General features: G+C 50.4%; 1 protein-coding gene across 3 annotated transcripts in view; it reads right to left on the bottom strand.

Moving 5' to 3' along the window:
- The window catches only part of LOC146859658 (astacin-like metalloendopeptidase), a 450020-nt gene that overhangs the window by 409160 nt on the left and 17877 nt on the right, over window positions 1-22983 (bottom strand). For 2 of the 3 annotated variants that reach the window (XM_085646718.1, XM_085646720.1), the window contains exon 2: window positions 21061-21085. The exons of the other annotated variant lie outside the window; for it this stretch is intronic. In XM_085646718.1, the coding sequence (XP_085502844.1) occupies window positions 21061-21085 (25 nt within the window). The remainder of the gene's footprint in view (window positions 1-21060; window positions 21086-22983) is intronic. 3 annotated transcript variants of the gene reach the window in all.

Below are 22983 nucleotides of genomic sequence, written 5' to 3'. Positions count from 1 at the left end.
CCTTACAGGCCTGGAAGACTATAGTGCAGCATATCTAGATGATATTGCTCTCTTTAGCTCCACCTGGGAGGATCACCTGGTCCACCCGAGGAATGTCTTGTAGGCCCTGCAAAAAGCAGGCCTAACAATCAAGGCTACTAAGTGCCACAGAGGGCAGAGTCAGGTTGTGTACCTGGGCCACCTTGTAGGTGGATGCCAGGTTCAACCATTGCAGAGCAAAATCCAGACCATAATGGACTGGGTTGCTCCAACTACCCCGACTCAGGTGAGAGCCTTCTTAGGCCTGACTGGGTACTATAGAAGATTTGTCAAGGGGTATGGATCATTAGTGACACCCCTGAATAACTTAACCTCTAAGAAAATGCCCAAAAAGGTTCAGTGGACAGTTAGCTGTCAAAAGGCATTTGATGACCTGAAGCAGACCATGTGCACTGCTCCCATTCTGCAAACTCCTGACCACTCCAAAAGTTCATTGTCCAAACAGATGTATCTGAGTTGGGGGTAGGGGCTGTACTGTCACAGTTGAATGATGAAGGCCAGGATCAACCAGTAGCTTTCATAAGCAGAAGGTTGACCCTCAGAGAGAATCGTTGGTCAGCCATTGAGAGGGAGGCCTTTGCTGTGGTTTGGGCTCTGAAGAAGTTGAGGCCATACTTGTTTGGTACTCACTTCATTGTTCAGACAGACCATAAGCCCCTCTTATGGCTAAAACAGATGAAGGGTGAAAACCCCAAACTTCTCAGGTGGTCCATTTGACCTACAGGGGATGGACTATACAGTGGAACATAGACTGGGGAGTAACCATGCCAATGCAGATGGACTCTCTAGATATTTCCACTTAGAACATGAAGACTCAACTGGTCAAGGTTAGTTTAATGTCCCTGCGTTTGGGGGGGTTGTGTAGGAGAGTGGGATCTGCTTCACATCTTTACCCCCACTTATTGCTGGTGTTTCACTGTTTTTCGACTTTAGTCTGGCTGGGACCCTGCTATTCAGGGCCCCAGTCTAGCTGCTTCCTCTCTAAATTGATTGCATGTACTTTAGGTACACCACAGATTGGATCCTGAGGTACCCTTGTGAGTCCCTAGTATATGGTACTCTATGTACCCAGGGCATAGGTACCTCAGATGCCTACCAGGGGCTGAAGCAAGTATTATGTCACCCCTGGAAAGCCACCAAAAATGACACCACAGGTCTGCTACTGCAGCCTGGGTAAGGTGGTGCATGCACCCCTTACTGAGATATGGGTTCACTATACCTCACCTAACACTGCACATACAAAGCTATCAGTCACTCCTATGGTAGGCCTTATCAATCCTGAAGGCAGAGTGCTTGGTTATATGTGAGAGGGTGCCCAGGCATGAGCTGAGCCCCTCTGCAGCCTTCGGAATCTCTTCTCCGGGGTTGTGAATGGTGCAGCCTGACCATATACTCTTAAGTGCATTCTAACCAAACGGTAAATGCCAACTTTGGACTGGTTGCACGGAAACATGATGTGTTTGGTGTCACACACCTTGCAATCATACCCCCACACCAGTAACTGGTGTGGCAGTATGATCCCACCCTTCTAGAGGGAGAGACATGGCAGTACTGGTATACGCAGTAGAAACTTAACAGAGCCGTTGCATCACAAAATGGATGCTGCACACACGGGTCTGGCCTCCTGCTGCTGACTGAAACTCCGGCAGGGGAGGCCTAGACAATAGGTTTCCTGTCACAGGGAGGTGTAACCACCTCCCAGACAGGATGATGTGTATTGGGGCTGGGTGGGAGCACTCTCAGAGTGCTTTGAAGACCTGCACTGGGGGCACATTTGGTGTCCCTGTGCATAGTCCAGCTCAATCTGGTTCAGGGTCTTCTAGCCCCTGCTCTGGTGCAAAACTGGACAAAGGAAATGGGTGTAGCCACCCCTCTTTCCAAACCCTCCCATAGGTGGGTCCTCAGAGCTAGTCCAACCCCTTCCTTAGGTGTAAGTAAGGAACCTCTTGTGGGAGCCGGCCTGGTCCTGTTCCCCCTCGCTAAGCCGCACGAGGTCCCATGCACCTCGGGGCTCCTCCATTTTGGATTATACGTCACTCCACGTGACCTCCTGCGTGACCCCGCTTCACCCGGCCTCTGTCCCAGCGAGGCCCGACATTAAGGCGCCAACCCCTGGCCCGGGGCATACCACGTGAACCCTTCCCACCCAGGCGGCTGGCAGTATCGATGGGACCCCCAACCGTCCTTCCACACCTAGGTGCGATCGCCCCACAGCTCTCTGGGGCCTGGCGCCTCTCCTGCTGGGCGTCTGGCCGCTCCCTACCCGGCCTCTCCACCCCCTCCGGGCACAAGGGTCCGGACATCAAAGGGCTCCAGTCCTATATCTGGGGCGACCCGACAACAGGACAATAGTTGTATCCTGGAGTCAAGAGCCCTGCTGATCGGATCGCGGCTGACCCTACGGAAGAAGACTCATCCGGAACCCACACTCTGAGCCCTGCTGACGACGTCGCGGCTCCACCGTGCTGAAAGACCTCCACGAACCTTTGGGGCCCTGCTGACGCTGTCGCTGCCCGACCTTGTTGAACCTTACCCTCAGAGCCCAGCTGACCTCGTCGCGGCTCGACCGAAGCGGACCTACCACCGGAGCCCTGCTGACTGTGTCGCGGCTCGACCCAAGCGGAACTACCATCCGAGCCCTGCAGACGCCGTCGCGGCTCCCCACGTCCGAGCCGCTCTGAGACCAGCACTCAAGGTCTGGCGCCGAGCCTTCCGTACCTGGTTGGTACTAAGACTGTCCCGCTACCCTACCCCTCTAACAGACATTGAGCCTCTTACTGGATCCCTCGATCCCACTGTAAATATTGAACGTATTACTGCTGATAAAGAACCACGTCAAGCAACTGATATTGAGTCCTGTGTGGTGGTGTTACTGGGCCTAGTGCGATCATAGGAGAAAGACCTCCCCGAAGGGGGCTTCTCAGCGGCGCTCGGCTATAACTTGCAGTAGGACGGTGCCCCGGAATAGTCTCCCTGACTCCCCGGTGGCCCTCCCTCCAACATTTGGTGGCCAGCGACGGGATCCGAGCCAGACGCGATCGTACAGGCAAGTAACGCACCCACTACCTAACCAGACGGAAAGAAAAGGGAACCATGGACGGCCAAGAGGCAACCGTGGCCGCAACCTTCCAGCCGGAAAGGTTGGAAGAATACACCCACAAAGAACTGAAACAATTCTGCAAGGACAAAGGGATCCCAACCACAGGATTGGGCACCAAGGAAGAAATGCAGAAAGCCCTGAAAGCCTGGGCAGAACCCGAGACCACCCCACCCCGAGCCGAAGGGACCTCGGCCCGGGACGGAAACCTGCCAACCCCAACCCCGACAGATGGGGGGCGAACCGTCCCAGAAACCAGCCTTTCCCACGAAGAAATGCGAGAACGGGAGAGGGTCCGGACACACGAAATGGACCTCGCCCGACTCCGGCTGGACGGTGAGCTCCTACTGGCGGAGAAGAAAATAGCCTTGGAGCAACTACGGCTGCAAGAGGAAATCGAGGAAAAGAAACGGCATCGGGAACTAGAGGAGAGACGGCTAACCCTCGAGCACGAGAGGAGCCTCAAGGAACTTGAACTAAAAGCTAAAACGGGGGAGACCAGCACCCCCGGAGCCCGGGACGCTCTGCCACTGACCGAGCCAAAGGTTCACATCCCCAAGGATGTCGTCAAGGAGTACTATAAAAATGACGACATCCAGCAATGGTTCCGAGCGTACGAAGTAGCCATGACCTCCCATCGGGTACCCCGGAAGGATTGGGGTGCCGGCCTATGGGGGAGGTTCCTCAGCGAGGGCCGGGATACCCTGCTGCAACTCCCCGACGCGGTGATGACATCATACGACCACATGAAAGAAGCCCTACTCACACGCTACGGACTATCAGCCGAGATGTACCGGCAGCGCTTCCGGGACTGCAAGAAGCTCCCCGGTACCACGTGGGTCGAATACGTGGACTTCTTCAGCCGAGCATTGGAAGGATGGATAAAAGGAAGCAAGGTCACCTCATACAATGAACTGTTCGACCTCATTGTCTGGGAGCACCTCGCCAACAACTGCTTTGTTGAACTAAGGCAACACCTCCTGGACAGTAAACTGACCGAGCCCCGGAAGCTCGCCGCCGAAGCAGACCGATGGGTCAACACCCGGGTCCCCCGGAACCCCGTGGGGGACTACCAACGGAGTACCACGGGACCTCCCCGCCAGCGAGGCGGAGGAGGGGGGTCCCACCGCAGTCGAGAATTCCCGGCCGGGCCGCCCAGAAGCCCGCCACGAGTCCAAGCCACCAACCACCCGTCCCCGACCCTGGGCCGAAGGGGGACTCCTATCGCACGGCCTGGACCACGACCGACAGTGACCTGCTTCGGCTGCCAGCAGACCGGCCACTATGCGAGCGACCCGGCCTGCCCCGTGAACCGACGGAACGGGACCGCTGGGCCCCCTCCCCGGCAAATAGCCGCCGCAGCCCTGGGGGAGGGAGAAGACGAGGAGGAAAACCACGACGGCGGGTCCCCCGAGTGGGAACCAGCTGCCATGTCGCTTGTATGCCTGGGCTCCCGAGAAATGGTGCCCCGAGCTGCCATCCCAAGCAACACCCAGAAGTACCAACAGTGGGTCACCATCAATGGACGACGGGCCGAGGCCCTCCGGGACACTGGGGCCAGTGCGACCGCTGTCCGCTGCCACCTGGTGACCCCCGAACAAATCCTGCCGCATGTCCTATGCCCTGTCCGGACCGCGGACAACACCGAGAGCATGTGCCGGATGGCCAGGATCCCCTTCGAGTGGGGAGGAGTGTCCAGCACCCTAAAAGTGACTGTCCGCGACGACGCCCCAGTGGACTGCCTCCTGGGGAATGACCTAGAGAGCTCCCCCTGGGCCCAGGTGGAACGCCGAGAGCATCTGGGGATGCTAGGACTGCCCGAGTGGGCCTGCGCCACCACCCGGTCCATGACCGCCCAACCAGCCGCTGCCACGGCCCCCGACAAGCCGACGGGCCCCGAACTATCACCCTCCTCCGGCACGGAGGAACCTGACGAGGAGGCCGGGCCATTCGAACTTCCTACCGACGAGGCCGCCTCCCTCAGCGAGATCCCCGAGCTGGCCCAGTGGCGCCACGACGGGGGCCCCACCCGCGAACAATTCCAGCAAGACCAGAAGGCCTGCCCGTCCCTCGAGGGGGCCCGACAGCAGGCAGCCGCCCAGGCTGCGGGGGACCCCACGGGAACCCATTGGGTCTATTGGGACAATGACTTATTGTATAGCGAGCAGAAAGTCGCCGAACTAGGGGCCGGCCGGGTGTTGGTGGTCCCCCTCCGATTTCGAGAGTTCCTCCTGAACCTGGCACATGACGTGCCCCTCGCCGGACACCTCGGGCGGGACAAAACCTACAGCCGCCTAGTGACCCATTTCTATTGGCCCCGAATGAGAAGAGACGTGGACCATCACTGCCGGTCCTGCCCGACCTGCCAAGCTAGCGGGAAGACTGGGGGTCGAGTGAAAGCCCCCCTACAACCATTTCCAACCGTCAACACCCCGTTCGAACGAGTGGGGATCGACATCGTGGGGCCCCTTGACCCCTGAACCGCCCTGGGACACCGCTTCATCCTGGTACTGGTCGACCACGCCACCCGATACCCCGAGGCCATCCCACTCCGCACTGTGACAGCTCCAGTGGTGGGGCGGGCCCTGATGGGCATCTTCTCCAGGGTGGGGTTCCCCCGAGAAGTGGTGAACGACAGGGGTACGAACTTTATTTCAAAGTACATGAGATCCCTCTGGCAACAATGTGGGGTCACCTATAAATTCACCACCCCTTACCACCCCCAGGGGAACGGACTGGTCGAGCGGTTCAACAGAACCCTGAAGGGGATGATCCAGGGCCTGGAAGAGCCCCTGAGGAGGAGATGGGATGTCCTGCTGCCCTGCCTCCTGTTCGCCTATCGGGAGGTACCACAGAAATCCCTGGGCTTCAGCCCCTTCGAACTATTGTATGGGCACCCCGTCCGAGGGCCCCTCAGCCTGGTCAAGGAGGGCTGGGAGGCGCAAGTCCAAGATGCCCCTCCCGACGTCTACCGGTACCTCCTGACCCTGCGGAACCAGACTCGGAAGTTCCGGGCCCTGGCAGAAGCCAACCTCGAAGCCAGCCAAGAAGACATGAAATGCTGGTATGACGAAAATGCCTCAACCATCGAGTTCGAGCCGGGCCAGCAAGTCTGGGTCATGTCCCCCGTGGACCCCTGCGCCCTGCAGGACAAGTGGACCGGGCCCTTCAAGGTGGTCGAGAGGAAGAGCCCCGTCACGTACCTAGTCGACATGGAGTCCCCGAGGAACCCCCTCCGGGTCCTGCACGCCAACCGGCTCAAGCCCCACTTTGCCCGAACTGAACTAAGCCTGCTGCTGGCTACCGACGATGGGGGCGAAAGTGACTCCGAGCCCCTACCAGACCTCCTGGGGTCCTCGGGCCAAGACGGCTCCTTGGAGGGCGTCCGCCTCTCCGCCACCCTGACACCAGAACAGCGCCATGACTGCCAGAAGCTACTGCAACCCTTCGCTGCCCTCTTCTCTCTCACGCCCGGGGTGACCCCCTGGTGCGTCCACGACGTGGATACTGGGGACAGCCCCCCTGTGCGACACCGCGCTTACAGAGTACCTGACCGAGTCCGAGCCTGCATACAGACCGAGGTCGCCAAGATGCTCGCCCTCGGAGTCATCGAGCCGTCCGACAGCCCGTGGGCCAGCCCGGTGGTCTTGGTGCCGAAGGCCGCCGCCCCCGGCACTGCCCCAGAACTCAGGTTTTGTGTCGACTACCGGGGCCTGAACGCAGTCACCAAGACCGATGCCCACCCCTTGCCACGAGCAGACGAGCTGATCGATCGCTTTGGGGCCGCCCGCTACCTAAGCACCTTTGATCTCACCGCTGGGTACTGGCAGATCAAGCTCACTCCCAGCGCCCAGGAACGATCCGCCTTTTCCACCCCCGATGGGCACTACCACTTTCGGGTAATGCCCTTCGGTATGAAGAACGCCCCAGCGACCTTTCAGAGGCTAGTGAACAAGGTCCTGGCCGGACTAGAAGCCTTCAGTGCGGCCTACCTCGACGACATTGCCGTCTTCAGCGACCACTGGGCCGCGCACTTAGGACACCTCGGGGAAGTCCTGGCCGCTCTCCAAAGAGCCGGACTCACCATTAAGGCCAGTAAATGCCAGATCGGTCAAGGATCTGTGACCTATCTGGGCCTCCAGGTAGGGAGTGGCCAGGTGGCGCCCCTCCAGTTAAAGGTCGACGCCATCCAGGCATGGGAGCCCCCCGCAACCCAAACCGCTGTCCGGGCCTTCCTAGGCCTCACAGGCTACTACCGACGATTCATCAAGGATTATGGCAGCATTGTGGGCCCCCTTACGGAGCTCACTTCCAAGAAACAGCCCAAGGCGGTGCACTGGACGCCCCGCTGTCAGACCGCTTTTGAGGCCCTCAAGGCGGCCATGTGCGCCGCCCCTGTGCTACAGGCCCCTGACTCCAGCAAGGAATTTGTAGTCCAGACCGATGCCTCGGAGTACGGGGACGGGGCGGTCCTCTCCCAGCTGGACGCCAAGGGCCTCGACCGACCTGTGGCCTTTATCAGCCGCTGACTGCTGCCGCGAGAACAGAGGTGGAGCACCATCGAGCGGGAGGCCTTCGCCGTGGTATGGGCTCTCAAGAAGCTCCGGCCCTACCTTTTCGGCACCCACTTCAGGGTCCAAACTGACCACCGGCCCTTGCGGTGGCTCATGCAAATGCGGGGCGAGAACCCCAAGTTGTTGCGATGGTCCATCTCGCTGCAAGGGATGGACTTCACTGTTGAACACCGGCCCGGCAACGACCACGCCAACGCTGACGGCCTGTCCAGATTCTTCCGCCTCGGCGAGGAGAACCCCCAAGGAGATGGGTGACTCTCCCTGCCTTCAGCTGGGGGGGACGCGTGTGGGAGCCGGCCTCGTGGCGTGGTCCTGTTCCCCCTCGCTAAGCCGCACGAGGTCCCATGCACCTCGGGGCTCCTCCATTTTGGATTATACGTCACTCCACGCGACCTCCTGCGTGACCCCGCTTCACCCGGCCTCTGTCCCAGCGAGGCCCGACATTAAGGCGCCAACCCCTGGCCCGGGGCATACCACGTGAACCCTTCCCACCCCGGCGGCGGGCAGTATCGATGGGACCCCCAACCGTCCTTCCACACCTAGGTGCGATCGCCCCACAGCTCTCTGGGGCCTGGCGCCTCTCCTGCTGGGCGTCTGGCTGCTCCCTACCCAGCCTCTCCGCCCCCTCCGGGCACAAGGGTCCGGACATCAAAGGGCTCCAGTCCTATATCTGGGGCGACCCGACAACAGGACAATAGTTGTATCCTGGAGTCAAGAGCCCTGCTGATCGGATCGCGGCTGACCCTACGGAAGAAGACTCATCCGGAACCCACACTCTGAGCCCTGCTGACGATGTCGCGGCTCCACCGTGCTTAAAGACCTCCACGAACCTTTGGGGCCCTGCTGACGCTGTCGCGGCCCGACCTTGTTGAACCTTACCCTCAGAGCCCAGCTGACCTCGTCGCGGCTCGACCGAAGCGGACCTACCACCGGAGCCCTGCTGACTGTGTCGCGGCTCGACCCAAGCGGAACTACCATCCGAGCCCTGCAGACGCCGTCGCGGCTCCCCACGTCCGAGCCGCTCTGAGACCAGCACTCAAGGTCTGGCGCCGAGCCTTCTGTACCTGGTTGGTACTAAGACTGTCCCGCTACCCTACCCCTCTAACAGACATTGAGCCTCTTACTGGATCCCTCGATCCCACTGTAAATATTGAATGTATTACTGCTGATAAAGAACCACGTCAAGCAACTGATATTGAGTCCTGTGTGGTGGTGTTACTGGGCCTAGTGCGATCATAGGAGAAAGACCTCCCCGAAGGGGGCTTCTCAGCGGCGCTCAGCTATAACTTGCAGTAGGACGGTGCCCCGGAATAGTCTCCCCGACTCCCCGGTGGCCCTCCCTCCAACACCTCTGTAACCAGAACTTTAGATATCCCTGGACGAAACTCTGAAACTGAATCCTGGAACTTCGACGCTCTACTCAAGAACTTTTGCAAGTGCTTTGACTTCTCGATGTCTCCTGAAGTCGTGCTTGTGCTGTCTTGTAGCCCCCACCTCGAGCACAGAATCCCCCCAAGATTTTCAGCCTAGTCACCCCAAGTGACCCGTGGGCCACCATTTTGTGTTTCATCGTGAGATCCCTTTGCAATCCCTTGTCCGTCGACTGGTGGGTCCTTGAGGGGTAACTTTGAATTTCCTTGGGCTTCCCTGGTTGCTCCAGACGTGCCCTGACTCCCTATCAAGTGGTGAGTCCCACAGACCTTGCTGGTTTGCACTGAAGCATCTTTCTCGTTTCTGCGTGGGTTGCTGTTGCCAATGATTGTTGTGTCCAATCCAGGCACCGACGCAGCAGCACTCGACATCCTTCGTGGGATAGCTCAAATCCAGCTCCTGGTCGTCCTCGACGCCTCCTCGTCCTCGTGGCTGAAGAGTCAAGCTTCACCTTTTTCACCTGAAATCACCCGACATAGGTGGGCATCTGCCTATCGCCTTCCTGGTCACTGGCTAGTGACCCAGAATCTGTCCCCTCTGCTTTCAGGTTCTTCTCATCTTCAATCCAGGCGTGGATCTCTTCGGACACTTCGCATCTTCCCGGCAGCAGCACTTCTTTGCCAGCTCCCATTAAAATCGACAACGGTACCCGACACCATTTGACACCTATGCACCCGGCTTCCCTGGGTAAGGTAACACGAGTACTCCAGTGCTCCCGTGGGTGTTGACCCTTGAACTTCCTAAGTCCCAAAGTGTTTGGTCCTGACTCAATTCTAAGTGTCCCTAATCTTTAATAATCTAACCGCGACTTTCCCCATAGAAGCAAACGGGAGCTCGCGGCTGTGTTCACACATTGCACACGGGAAGCTAACGGGAGGTCGCGGCTGTGTTCACACACCGCACACGGTCCCCGTGGGTCCCCTGTATCACTACCTTGGGTGGCTCCTTGGGGTCCAAGCGATTCTACAGGCTCTCGGCCTTGTGTCTAGTTAAGTCGTGGTTCTTATACCACTATTTTAGTATATGGTTTGGCTCGCCCCTAGGGCCTGACGTGTATTTGTGCTTATTACTGTCCTATTTGAAGTGCAACTTATGTGTTTTGACCTCTAGCCTCATAAAGAGTCTAGGAGGGTGTGTTTAGAAATAAATACATATATTTTATATGTATTCCTGGTGTGGTTGTCTTTCATTTAGGCACTGAAGAGATTATAGACTGGTAAAACAAGCTGCTTTACATTCCTTCAAGACTTAGCCTGAAGGCCGCTCTCCATAGCTACCACTAGGATAGTTTTCAATGAAGTTGTCTTTAACCTATAACGAATAACGAATAAGGGGTTGTTTGGACTGGTGCCCATATTAACTAGTGGACAGCATATACCAGGGCAACTTCTCACAAGGTGTATATGTGATGTAGTGTCACTCATGGTAATCTTGGCATCCAGATCAGATTAATTGATGGTCTTTTACTGGATTAACTAGGAGTGCACATAGAAACAAACAATATTCTTACATTCAGGCTATCTTTACTTGCCTTTTTCTCCATGTGAGCATTATAGTAAATATTGCAAGGACAATGTCTTGAATAAGTACAGGACGTTAAACGGCATGTTGCATGCAGTTTCACTTTTAAGTTTCAATGTGTAAACAGGTGGCAATACCCCCTTGCTACACAGCTGCATTTTCAATATAGGCTGCTGCTGTCGGTAGGCACCGTTCCCATTTTAATCAAAAAACAAGCATTGGCATAGCCAATAGGTCTCGCCTTTGGGACCTTATAAGTGTTTAGCTATGCAACAGTTGCATAACTAAATACTTATAAGGTCCCAAAAGCAAGACCTATTGGCTATGCAAAGCGGCCATGCGGCTGCGAAAGTGAAAGTGATCGCAATCGCAATCACGATCAAACATCGAAGCGGCCGTACGACCGCGAAAGTGAAATTAATAGCGGTAAAGCGCGGCGCGCGCTCCCGCGCACATGCACTGTACCTCTAGGCTGGCCTGGTAGAACTTTTTGGAGCCCTCTCAATCAGTCTCGCCAGACCAGCGCATGCGCTGGGTCAGGCGAGACCTAATGATTCCACGTCATTACTTCTCTTGTACACAAACAAGTGTGTGAGTGGAACACTATCTTTAGGGTCATTGATGTAGTTTTACCAGTGTTCGTCAGATTTGTATTTAATGTTGAGCTTTGTGTAGAATATCTGCTAATGTCTGAGGATTACTTTTTATATTTCACCCTTTGTTGCCCGGTGTAAGATTGTGTCATCATCTTAGATTGGTATTTTTTTTCACACTTCAAGCAGGATGGTTTGATGATCATCACATGGTAATGTACACTGAATCTTCTACTAACTTTAAAGTATGCTAATAGTGCATTAATCCTATATTCTTTTTAAGTGTATTTAGGAGCAGAGGGCTTTGGTTTGTTAAGCAAAGTTTCTGGCTGTCAGACAAGTCAACTTGAGAGGTCTGCAAAAAAACTATTTCACCGGCAAAGATTTGCACAGTTCACAACTCAGTGAAGATTTTCTCTTTAAAACTGTTCCATGAAATTTTCAATTGATAAAGAGTTTGTGGGAGAATTGTCCTGTAAAGACTCGAATATTTCACCAGATCCTCAAAAACACTGGACTCCTTTGGAAAGACAGGTTGAATGAATCCCAGATGTGGTTAGGGGGAGCCCGTTTTGACGAGAAGACTCTGATTCCAAGGGTTTGGGTTGCCAATGGAGAAGGAGTGTTGAGGGGCCAGATGGCGACTGACATTGCATAAAGCAGCAGCGGGTGCTGGCATTCGATGTCATGCCAGTGAAGAAGAGCCCAAGAGTGCTGCTTTTAGTTTCCAAGCAGGAGAGGTTGAAAACTGCTTTTTTAAAATGGTTTTGAAAGCAGCAACTCCAGGGAGACTGCAGGCCCTGAGACATATGCTTTTGGATAGCGTGTTAGAGGTGAGATTAAAACACTCGAACCATGGGGCATATCAACAACAACCGGTGATAATTATCGCTAAACGCACTTAGCGCAGGGATAATTATCGCCGGCTAGCGTGGATTTTTGTCGCTGAGATAGCGTGCTATTAGCAATGCTTATCTCAAAAGCGATAAGAATCCTCACGCTAACTGCCTAACGTGAGATTATCACTAGAAACCCAGCGATAATCTCACGTTAGCTTGTTGATAGGGACTCACAAACTTAGCCATGATATCCACCCTCCATAGGATATAATGGCTAAGTCAGTCCTGAAGCAGGCGTAAGGAAAGTAGCAATAACAGGGGTTATCGCTACTTTTCCTGCCGCTATGCTTCATAGCGTGGGGCTTGATGATAGGAGAAATGTTGCTTAGCGACATTTCTCCTGTCATGTCAGGTCAGGAACGCCCACTTTGCATCTCATTAGAGATGCAAAGCTGGGCGTTAGGAATCCCCACGCTAAAGCAAGGTTTCACGCGTTAGCGTGGCCTTGCTAATTAGGCGATAACATTATCGCCGCTTTTCGGCTGAAAACGGCCGCTAAAGCTAAAGCGGTGATAATTTATTATCGGCTCCTTGTAAATTTGCCCCCAAGAGTGTAAAGATTGCCCTTTTACGTCCACCACTCAAATCAATTCTGTGCGATTTCTGTACTTAACACTACCGGATTCCAAAAGTGGGTCTTTTGACAGATTGATCAAAAAGGCTGCCCAAGCTGATCTTCATGCACCCCGAAAGGAAAAGGCAAATGGCCTGGGATAGATATGAGGCCTGTTCCCATGTGATACCTGGTGGTGAAAGTATTATTCTAATCATCTACAGTACGTGTGTCCTTTAAAATAAATGTGCATGTTAAGGGAGAGCTTCTTACTTTGCTTTAGTAACACTGTTCATACACACTAAAAAATAAACAAGTTCACTTTCCCTTTTTTATACCAAAATTGCATTTCCTGCCGAACACTGGGTGATTATAAAATGAGTAAAGGAAGGGACTGTTTCATGAATATCACAGTAGACCCACCCGAGACAGCATATATTTCTGAAAGCTAGCACCAAAAAGACTAGCCTAAGAAAGGGCTAGTGAGATCACACCGCATGGTATATTTGAACATTTAATTTAACAATGTTTATTTTGCATTGCGTTAATCTGGTTTGTTTATGAGTGATATTATCAATTTAGAACCGGAAGTAGTCTCATGATAGCCAGTTATATGACACATAATGGTTAACTGTATTAGTTAAGGTGGGCAAAGGTTGAGGTGGGCAAAGGTTGAGGTGGGCAAAGGTTGAGATGGGCAGTGGGTTTCAATTGCACTGTATTTAAAGGGATTGTCATATTTCTAGGTAACCGTGAACACATTCAGAGTCCGGATCCACTTACACCTCCTGGTGCTTGAAATCTATAATCATGGGTATTAAGTCCTTCTTCACGGATTATGAAACCCGATTTGTGGGTGTAACTTCATTCTTGTGTAATATGGGTCTACAAATCACTGCTGTTTGTGCACTGACAATAGTCAAACATGTAACTGAGTCCTTTAATTAGAGTGCGACAAAGAGGGAACTGAATGGTGGTGTTTGGGCCACCCGCAAATTGTATGGTTTGTAACTAGAACGGGGTTGAGTTAAAAGCCTCACGTCCTAATGATGCCCAACGCTCTCTTCACTGGCCGGCAACGTTTTAGAGAAATTGGCTGCCAGGACACTGTATATGTGGAGCAGATTGGCCTTGCTGCTCTCACAGAGATGAGGGACTCCCCTCTAAGGCCCAGGCATTCCATGCAGATGACGTCAGTTAGCCCTGGCAGAGGATACGGAGCATCCGACAAGGGGATGATTGATGTCTCGTTTTGGACATTAGGGCCTCGAGCAGGCTCTCATTTCAAAGCTTTATTTCGACTTATATTGTCATAAAAGCAACATACATAAACATTACCAATAACATGTACAGATACACAATCCAAATTCCTAGTAATACATACGAAGGTCAAACCACAGTGAATTATGTCCCAGCTATGCTTTAAAAAAAAAAAATTCTTTAAAAACAAGACATACATTATAAATTAATTAAAAAGCCAGATAATATTTTAAAACAATTCCTAAATACATATTAAAAAAGGGGGGATAGATAAAGTTCATAGTGTCTAGCCAGGCCAGGAAATGGTATAACCAGCCTGTGTGTGTTACAACTTGCAACCTATCTGAATCCTTATAAGGTACACGTTAAATCTACTTATACTAAACACAATAGGTTGCGAAGTATTTGACTTAAATGTGCGTTCTGCCTCTTTAAAGAACCTGAACCCCATATTTTTACATAAGGGTTTGATCCATCGGTCCCTTGGTTTTTTATAAACTGGGCAGAAAAACTGTAGATGGGCGTCATCTTCTTTTACTTTTTGGGAACAAAGGGTGCACAATCCTCTAGCATCATTGCCCCTCCAGCTACTAGTATTTACAGAAGTCTGCAAGACCCCGTATCTAAATTGTAAATATAATGTTTTTGCTAGGGGGGGGGGTCTAATCTCTGTGTCAATGTACCTAATAAGGAACTAGAGAGTACTTCATCCTTGATATATGTCCAAAAAGCAAATTTCACAAGTTTTTGGGAAGATGATGACATATTCTGGGGATCTTCCCAAAAATGGGAGAACCCTAACCTTGTAAACCACTGGGAAATATGTTTTAACCATGTAATATTTTTATACTCATCAATTCTAATTATTTCCATCAGTCCACTCTTATAGTCACTCAGCTCAGGGGTTGTCCAAAATCTAACCCAATATAGTAATGGCCTTAGTGTGGCTTGATGATCAGTCCTTTTAATGTTAATATGCATAAACACTGGAATTATCGGGGTTCTTGTCGGTATTTTAAGTAACCTGCGTATGAAGAGATTTTCTTCCTTCTTAAAATTATTTTTGCAGGAATGTCCCCATACTTCAGCGCCATATAATGCCGCTGATTGAGCCTTTGCTTTAAATAATTCTAGTGCCGGCGTGATCGCTTTAGATTGACTACTGCCATGCACCTTCAGGATAGGCAATACATTTTGTTTCAAAGTTAATTTACTTTTTTCCAACTGCCCCTTCCAAAAAGGCATGCTATCCAGCGTAATGCCCAGATAATTAAAGCTCTCCACATACTCCAATTTTTGATTATTTAAGGCCAAATTCTTTCTAAAAGATTTCTGAGGGTTTATGGACATGTATTTTGTTTTGGATGAGTTTATTTCTAAACCCTTCTCCACACAGTAATTATTAAAAGTATTTACTAGGTTTTGTAGACCCTGTGGGGTTTGTGAGATGAGGATTGTATCATCAGCAAAAAGTAATGCGGTGATCTCCTCATCTCCTAATTTCGGGGAGTCGTGTTTGCAATCTCTTAAGTAGGTGGGTATATCGTTAACATATAAAGAAAAGAGTGTGGGCGCCAACACACAACCTTGACGTACACCCCGACCTACAGGGATAGCTTTTGAAATTTTTCCTCCCTTACCCCATCTAACTCTAGCGTAATTCCCTGTGTGTAGTCTAATTAATTCCTTAAGTAACTCACTAGGAACTGCCATATTCTCAAGAGTAGACCACAGTAGTTTGCGAGGTACAAGGTCAAAAGCGGCCCTCAGATCAATAAATGTTACGTACGAACTGCCCTTCCTTATAGTAATATATTTCCAGCAAATGCACATAAATCTAAATACTTGATCAACCGTGCTGGTTTTTAACCTAAATCCTGCTTGGTATTTAGATAAAATCTGTGCCCCCTCTATCCATATTAAAAGTCTATTTAAAATGTGTCTGGCAAAAGTTTTTTGTAAAATATCTATTAAACTTATAGGGCGGTAATTGGCCGGATCATAACGATCCCCTTTCTTAAAAATTGTTACAATTTCAGCCCCTTTCCAGGATTCGGGAATTGATGTTCCGGCCACTATAGAATTACATAAAAAATTAATATAGGGTCCCCAAACTTCTATATCGTGCTTTAGCAAATCGCCAGGGATTTTATCAGGACCAAGGGCTTTGCCCATTTTTATAGCCTGTAGCGCCTCAATAGTTTCTTCTAGACTAAAGTGCAAAAGGGTATTATCAGTTGTTATATTAATCTCCTGGTCCTCCATAGCCATCCCCTCATTAGTATTACAATATAATTTAGAAAAATGATCACACCAGGTTTTTTCATCGAGGTAGATATCCCTGGATGATCTGCCTTTTTTATTTCCTTTAGAGATTAAATTCCAAAATGTGCCCTGATCTTTCCGAGTGGCCGCATTTAAGAGGTCATCCCAAAGGGCATCGTCCCATGCTTTTTTTGCTTGGGCCAATATGTTATTATATGCTCGTCTACTATCTTGGATGCCCTGGGGATCCTTTAATTTAACAGCCTGAATCAGATTAGTCTTGGCTACACGACAATCCTTGTTATACCATTGGTTTGCTATCTCTAAGTGATTATCTTTCTGGTTCGAATCCTTTTTATAGATTTTACTTAAATGAGGAGTGAGTGCATCTACTAATTTATAATGTAGATCTAAAACATCCTGGGTGCCTAAAGCAGGCATTTGGCATGCTTCAAATATATCAGCAAAAGTATTATAAATATTTGCCATCGTTTCTTCCTTAGCCAAGATATAGGGCCACTTTATAGCGCGCCTATTGTTTGTAACCTGGAGTTCCCCAGCGGGGCTATTTAGCATGGCTTCCATGCTTAAATTAGATATAAAAGGCTCTGGATGTAACCATAGTTGGAGGGGGAAATGATCACTCTCTATTCTATGGTCTATTTTAAAATCAATTATTAGAAACCATAGGCTCATGGAAACCAATATAAAGTCTATGTGTGACCTATAGTTTCCCTTACCAAATGTTGGAGCCGCTGGTCTATCAGACTGAAAACGGCCATTACACGCCCTTAATTCATGGTTCACTGACATTTGTAAAATCTGCATAGCTGCTATAGAATTTGTAACTGTGCCAATGGACTCCAAAGGCAGGACATTATTAGCTATGTCCTGATCATCAAATAGAGTGTCCAAGCCCAGTACTGGTTCATATTTGCAGTTAAAGTCTCCTCCGACAATTATCTGTTCATTTGGACTTAGAGTATTTAAAAAAGAATCAAGAAGTTCTACCACCTTTGATTCTTTATTGAGAGGGTGCGGTCTGTTATATATATTTAGTAAGTATATGATTTCTTTTCCCCTTGTTACTATTTTTAGACCCAATAAATCAGGGGAAGAAATCGACAGTAGGGTAATATCTAACTCCAAGGTAACCCTTACCCATACCACCAAACCCCCAGACGCTCTTCCTCTTACTGACGGGATTGTGCCGCAACTGAATGTTTTGTATCCCAGTCTATGCGGTGTTTCTATAGCCCAGGTCTCCTGAAGGAGAACAATATCGTACTCCTCAATATAGGAGCACCAAGCTTCATCCTGCAGGTTCCTGGTTAGCCCTGCTATGATCCATGATGTTAGTCTAACAGATAGAGGTTCTACTACGCTATCCACAGGGCTGCTTAGAACGTTAGTTCCGTCGAGTACGGCAGTATTTATCCCCACATTCTCGATATACCTAATGCCACATTGCCCAGCCTCGCCCAGACTAGCATTGGTAGTTCCTATATTAATTTGGGGTTCAGCAATTGTCATAGGATTAGAAGTCGGGATATCATGAGACAATATAGGAGTCTCCATCTTTGTTTGTTCGAGCTCTGCGGTAGGTTCCACGGTGGTCAAAATCCCGTCCCCAACCTGAGTGGCTATCTTAGTCTCAACATCTAGCTTATTGGCTGGCGTTAGTCAATCATTCTGATCCAAGGTACTTAATGCCAAATACCTATTATTTGTGTTGATCTGAAATGGTAAGCATTGGTTAAAATTTTGGGACGTATTTGAGATATTAGTCTGAGGAGCCCTAGCTAAATGACTATAGAAATATCCTAGAGGATGTACACCCACACTATTCTCTCCCAATACCAACGATGCTGCTCTAAGTAATACAGTCGCAACATGTTGGGGATATTTAAAGTTTACGATTATACAATCGCCTTTACAGGTTTTCCTGGCACTCCCAATCCAGGGGACCCGTCTAGTTGATAATATCTGGTCCGAGTAGTTGACAGGGAACCCACAATTATTGTTTAGCCAGGAAACTGTTTTCCGTTTGAGAGAGTCATGTGATTCGTTTCGTGCATTAGACTGCGTAGTATCTATGGGTGGGGCGTTTGAAAGTACTACAACGTATGGCTCACACTGTGGGGGTAGGTTAGTAGAGCGCATTTTTTTAGCTCGGGCCAACGTCCATCCTGTACTAGTTAAGGCTGCTGTAGGTGGGGTGATTTTATCCACCATTCGGCTATCTACCGTAGGATTAAGTGGGGGAGTACCCTCCTTTATTGGGAGTTGTACAGTATTTCCATGTTGTTCCGCTGTCCCACCTTGTGAATTATTCTGAGCATCAATTATTGTAGATAGGGAGCCACCTAATCTAAGCACTTCTGCAGATAATAAATCAATTTTGTCAACTAGTGATTTAACAGCAGCTTCTAGTTTATCCTCAAATACCTTAATAATACAGGACATGCTTTCTGTGCTCATATCTATTTTAGTACCGCAATTAATGGTCATAGTTCCCTTATGGCAAGAAGAATTTTTATGAGCAACTTCAGAAGATAATTTATGCTGTGCACCCCCCCGCTTAGGTAGCGTTTTTCTGCACTTCCTTACCGCTCTTTTTACAGGGGAGCGCACTAATGGGTCGGCTCTAGGTTCATCCAACAAGTTCAAAGGTGTGGCATCAGGGTCTACAGACATAAGTAGAGGACATTCTGATAATATAGGAGACTCTGGTAATGCCAGGAACTCTGTTAACAAACATTCAGTAGCAGAAACAGTAGGTACAGCAGCATTTGGGATAATATTAGCGACATTACTCAAGGAAACTAATTCCGTAGTATTATCACGGCCCAATGATTTTCTTCTGTCATTGTTGATTTTGCTTACTACCTTCACAAGATAATTATCCATGGTAGATTTGTTTTTAGCCATGGATAAATTGTGTGGGGCACGTTTTAGTTCACAATGAAAACCAATTGGGAACTAGCTGCAATAAACCTGGTGTATGGTAAATAATCACCCTATTGTTGTGGATACAGTGCTAGAAATATTTTTTACAATCAGCACAAATAAAAACACAGCAAATCTGGATTTAATTTCTCAGGGGAGGGAACAACAACAACCACAACCCTCTCCTTTTAGTTAATATAAAATGTATGTCTCGAATCGAGGATAGTAGCTGCGACCTCGAGCCAAGATCTATTTGTAGGGGATAGAAAGAGGAAACCAAGCAGCAGTTAGTATGGAGAGCCAGTCATCCAACCACTCAGTCGCAGAGTGGTGTGGGGGAGTTAGTAGCGGGGCACAGTCTCAAACGTCCTCGTGGGCCAGCCTCTGTGTTGATACAAATCACAGTACCACAGGGTTGACGGAGGCAATAAAATATAGCATGCTTTAAGGCGAGCTTCTTATCGTAACAGATACACTTACATTAGAGGGGTGGCCCAGCCCGGCCTCGTCTGGCCCCGGACGGCCACAGACGGTCCCGCCCTTGTCCCGGGCTTCTCCCGGTGCCGCCGGCGCGTGTCTCGCGACGCGGAGGGAGCCGCGAGCTTTTGAGCACCTCCGGGCGCGTTGGCGGCGTCAGCGGCCGCAAAGGATCCTGGGGGCTGTGGTCTCCCCTCGCTCTCGGCCGCGATGTAGAGTGGCGGCGGCAGGGGAGACACACAGCGGAAAGAAGCCAAGGAACTGTGGCGGCAGTGCGGCTATGCGGTGGTGAGTGGGCTCAAAGTATTCTCCCCTCAAGTAGGTCAGGCTCTGCAAAAATTGAATGTCCCGCTCCCCCGAGGGAGTCGCGAGCTTTTGAGCGCCTCCGGGCGCGTTGGCGGTGTCAGCGGCCGCAAAGGATCCTGGGGGCTGTGGTCTCCCCTCGCTCTCGGCCGCGATGTAGAGTGGCGGCGGTGGGGGAGACACACAGCGGAAAGAAGCCAAGGAACTGTGGCGGCAGTGCGGCTATGCGGTGGTGAGTGGGCTCAAAGTATTCTCCCCTCAAGTAGGTCAGGCTCTGCAAAAATTGAATGTCCCGCTCCCCCGAGGGAGCCGCGAGCTTTTAAGCGCCTCCGGGCGCGTTGGCGGCGTCAGCGGCCACAAAGGATCCTGGTGGCTGTGGTCTCCCCTCGCTCTCGGCCGCGATGTAGAGTGGCGGCGGCGGGGGAGACACAGCGGAAAGAAGCCAAGGAACTGTGGCGGAAGTGCGGCTATGCGGTGGTGAGTGGGCTCAAAGTATTCTCCCCTCAAGTAGGTCAGGCTCTGCAAAAATTGAATGCTCTCACTACAGCTGTGTGCCAGCCTCTTCAGATGCACCGTGGAGCGAATCGTTTCCGTCTGTGGTTGTTGCCACCTTGAATTCCTGGCCTAATGGTAATGTATGTGAACTGGTGGGAGGGTCCCACTGTGTGCCGCTTTTAGCAATGGATGAGTGTGTGCCAAGAGGATGCCCAGACTGCCCCCTCTGCCCCCTATAGTCCTGGGGTACAAACCTACATGTTAGAGCAGTATACTTTAGGGCAGAAGACACACTGTACAGCTCGGCTGCTCTGCTTCAAGTACTCATCAATGTACTGCTGACACCGTGAACACTTCAGAGAGGCAAACATCATAGCAGCTGCGTGTTTGTGTAGCATTGTGCGGTATTGATCACTCATCATCTCAAAATGTATCCCCTTGATAGGTTTCATGACGTTTCCATACCATTACAAGACCCTGGTGCATCCAATCACTAAAACCCACCGAGTCCCAGAGGTCCTCTTTCTGTTGTATATTATCTTTCTGTGATTAAAAGTAAACATGCTGCTGAATTTCTCTCAAATACATTTCGGGTCCTACTTACCAGCGGTGTTGTCTGAAGTGATCACCTGCAAGAGAAGAATGAAGAGCAGATGATTACAGGGAATGCACCACGCAAGGCTGAGATGTGCCTGAGACTGCAGGCACCCGGCACTAGCACCCCCAGAGCTGATATTCACCCTATAAAGGTATTCCCAATGGTACACAAGAGCATCTTCACCAGTAACTTCAAATATGATGACACCATGTACTGATTCTGGAAGTCATGGTTTAATGTATCCAAAGTGTCTAAAAGCGACAAATGAAATCCGACATGGAACATTTTACTCTGTGGTGTCGAGTGCCATTTAAACTAACCCTGGGCGTAGTTTGCGAAGTAGCGCTTCGCGAAGCTACGCAAAGTGAAGTTTGCACTACGCGAGCTACGCGTAGCACTTCGCGAACTGCGTAGTACCTTGTTCGCACTGTGCCAGATGTCGTTTTCAGTGATTGCACAGTGCGGACAAGCAACTGGCACTGTGCAATCATTGAAAATGGCATCTTGCACAGTGCGAGCTGCAGTTTTCTGCTGCTCGAGTAGATTTTTACTCGAGCAGCAGCTTTCTCAACGCGAACTGGTAGTTTCTCATCGCGAGCGGTCGCGAGCATACGCGACCACTCGCAATGAGAAACCTGACCTCCTCGCGTTGGGAATCTCGCCGGGAGGTTTATTTTCCATGCTCGCGATCGCCAACTTGATGTTGCTGATCGCGAACAAGGAAAAAGTCTCGCGGGGATGTCATTTTGCTTGCTCGCGGTCGCCAACTTCACGTTGAGGACCGCGAGCAAGCAAAAAATGACCGCAGCACTACGCAACACTACGCTACGCGTGTTCGCACTGTGCTACATGCAGTTCGCGTAGTGCGAAGTAGCGCGAACTTCGCAAAGTACACGAGCGTAGCGTAGTGCTTTGCCCAGGCTTAATTTAAACAACATCTTAAAGAAGAGTAATGAACCTTGTCTTTTGCTCTTGTATCCACCTTTTAGGATTTTCTCAATAACAAGATATTCGCAATAAAGCCATTGATGCAAAGCATATTCATTGGTGGAGAATAAACGAGTTTAAGATCCTGAGGAAGACTCTACCGATTCCAAACAGTCAAAACATCAAACTGATGCTGCCCATTGTGCTGCCCATGTTACGCTATCGTGGCTGGTGTTCAGATCATCACCCCAATTAAATGGGGCATTTTCTTGGAGTTTTTGCACACAAGAGGATTCTAGCAATGAATTAATTGAATACAGGGATGTCATGTGTATGCAAAACAATTAACTAATGAGTTACACCGTCGGCCAGTCTCAACTCTGTGTACTCGGAGGAGGCAAAGGGCTGTTTGGAAATGTCCTGGTTTCCCCAAAGTATAGCCCACCTGGTGACGGGGCTTTTTGAAGTGGTCCTGAGAGCTTAGGGACGTCACATAGACTTGGTGTGTGACCGTCTCCTCACTGATGTCACACAGCTCATTAGAAGCATGAAACAACCTGAGAATGTACATTTATAGGTACAATACAGCACAGATAGTGGTGGTAGCTAATTGAAATGTTTACTTACTATCTTAATGGTACTCATTTAGTCTGTGATGAATGGAAAATGAAGGGCCTTATTTAGAGCCTAGCAGCTAGTCTTCAATCCACCATGGGGAATAGGTCATGAACATTTACTGTTTTCCTGCCCTTTTCTGCAGTGCCTCATATGGGGGACACATACAGAGAAGTGAGTGACAGTACTCTGCCCTCAGCTGGGTGGCATGACAGTCCCTGTGACCTCAGCAGTCCTGTGGTGAGACGAACCTTTGAGTCAGGGGTTATCGGTGGCGCGGCTGAAATCTGAACAGACTCTAGGCAGATTCTAAATGGAGCAAGGGAACTACCAGAAAGGTGGGGATGGAAGACCACCCTAAATGAGGCCCTAAACCAGTCCTATCAG

Source organism: Triturus cristatus, chromosome 3_1, assembly GCF_964204655.1.
Source record: "Triturus cristatus chromosome 3_1, aTriCri1.1, whole genome shotgun sequence".
Taxonomy (NCBI): Eukaryota; Metazoa; Chordata; class Amphibia; order Caudata; family Salamandridae; genus Triturus; species Triturus cristatus.
Note: the sequence above shows the minus strand (reverse complement) of the source record. Positions and strands in the feature narration are given on the sequence as shown.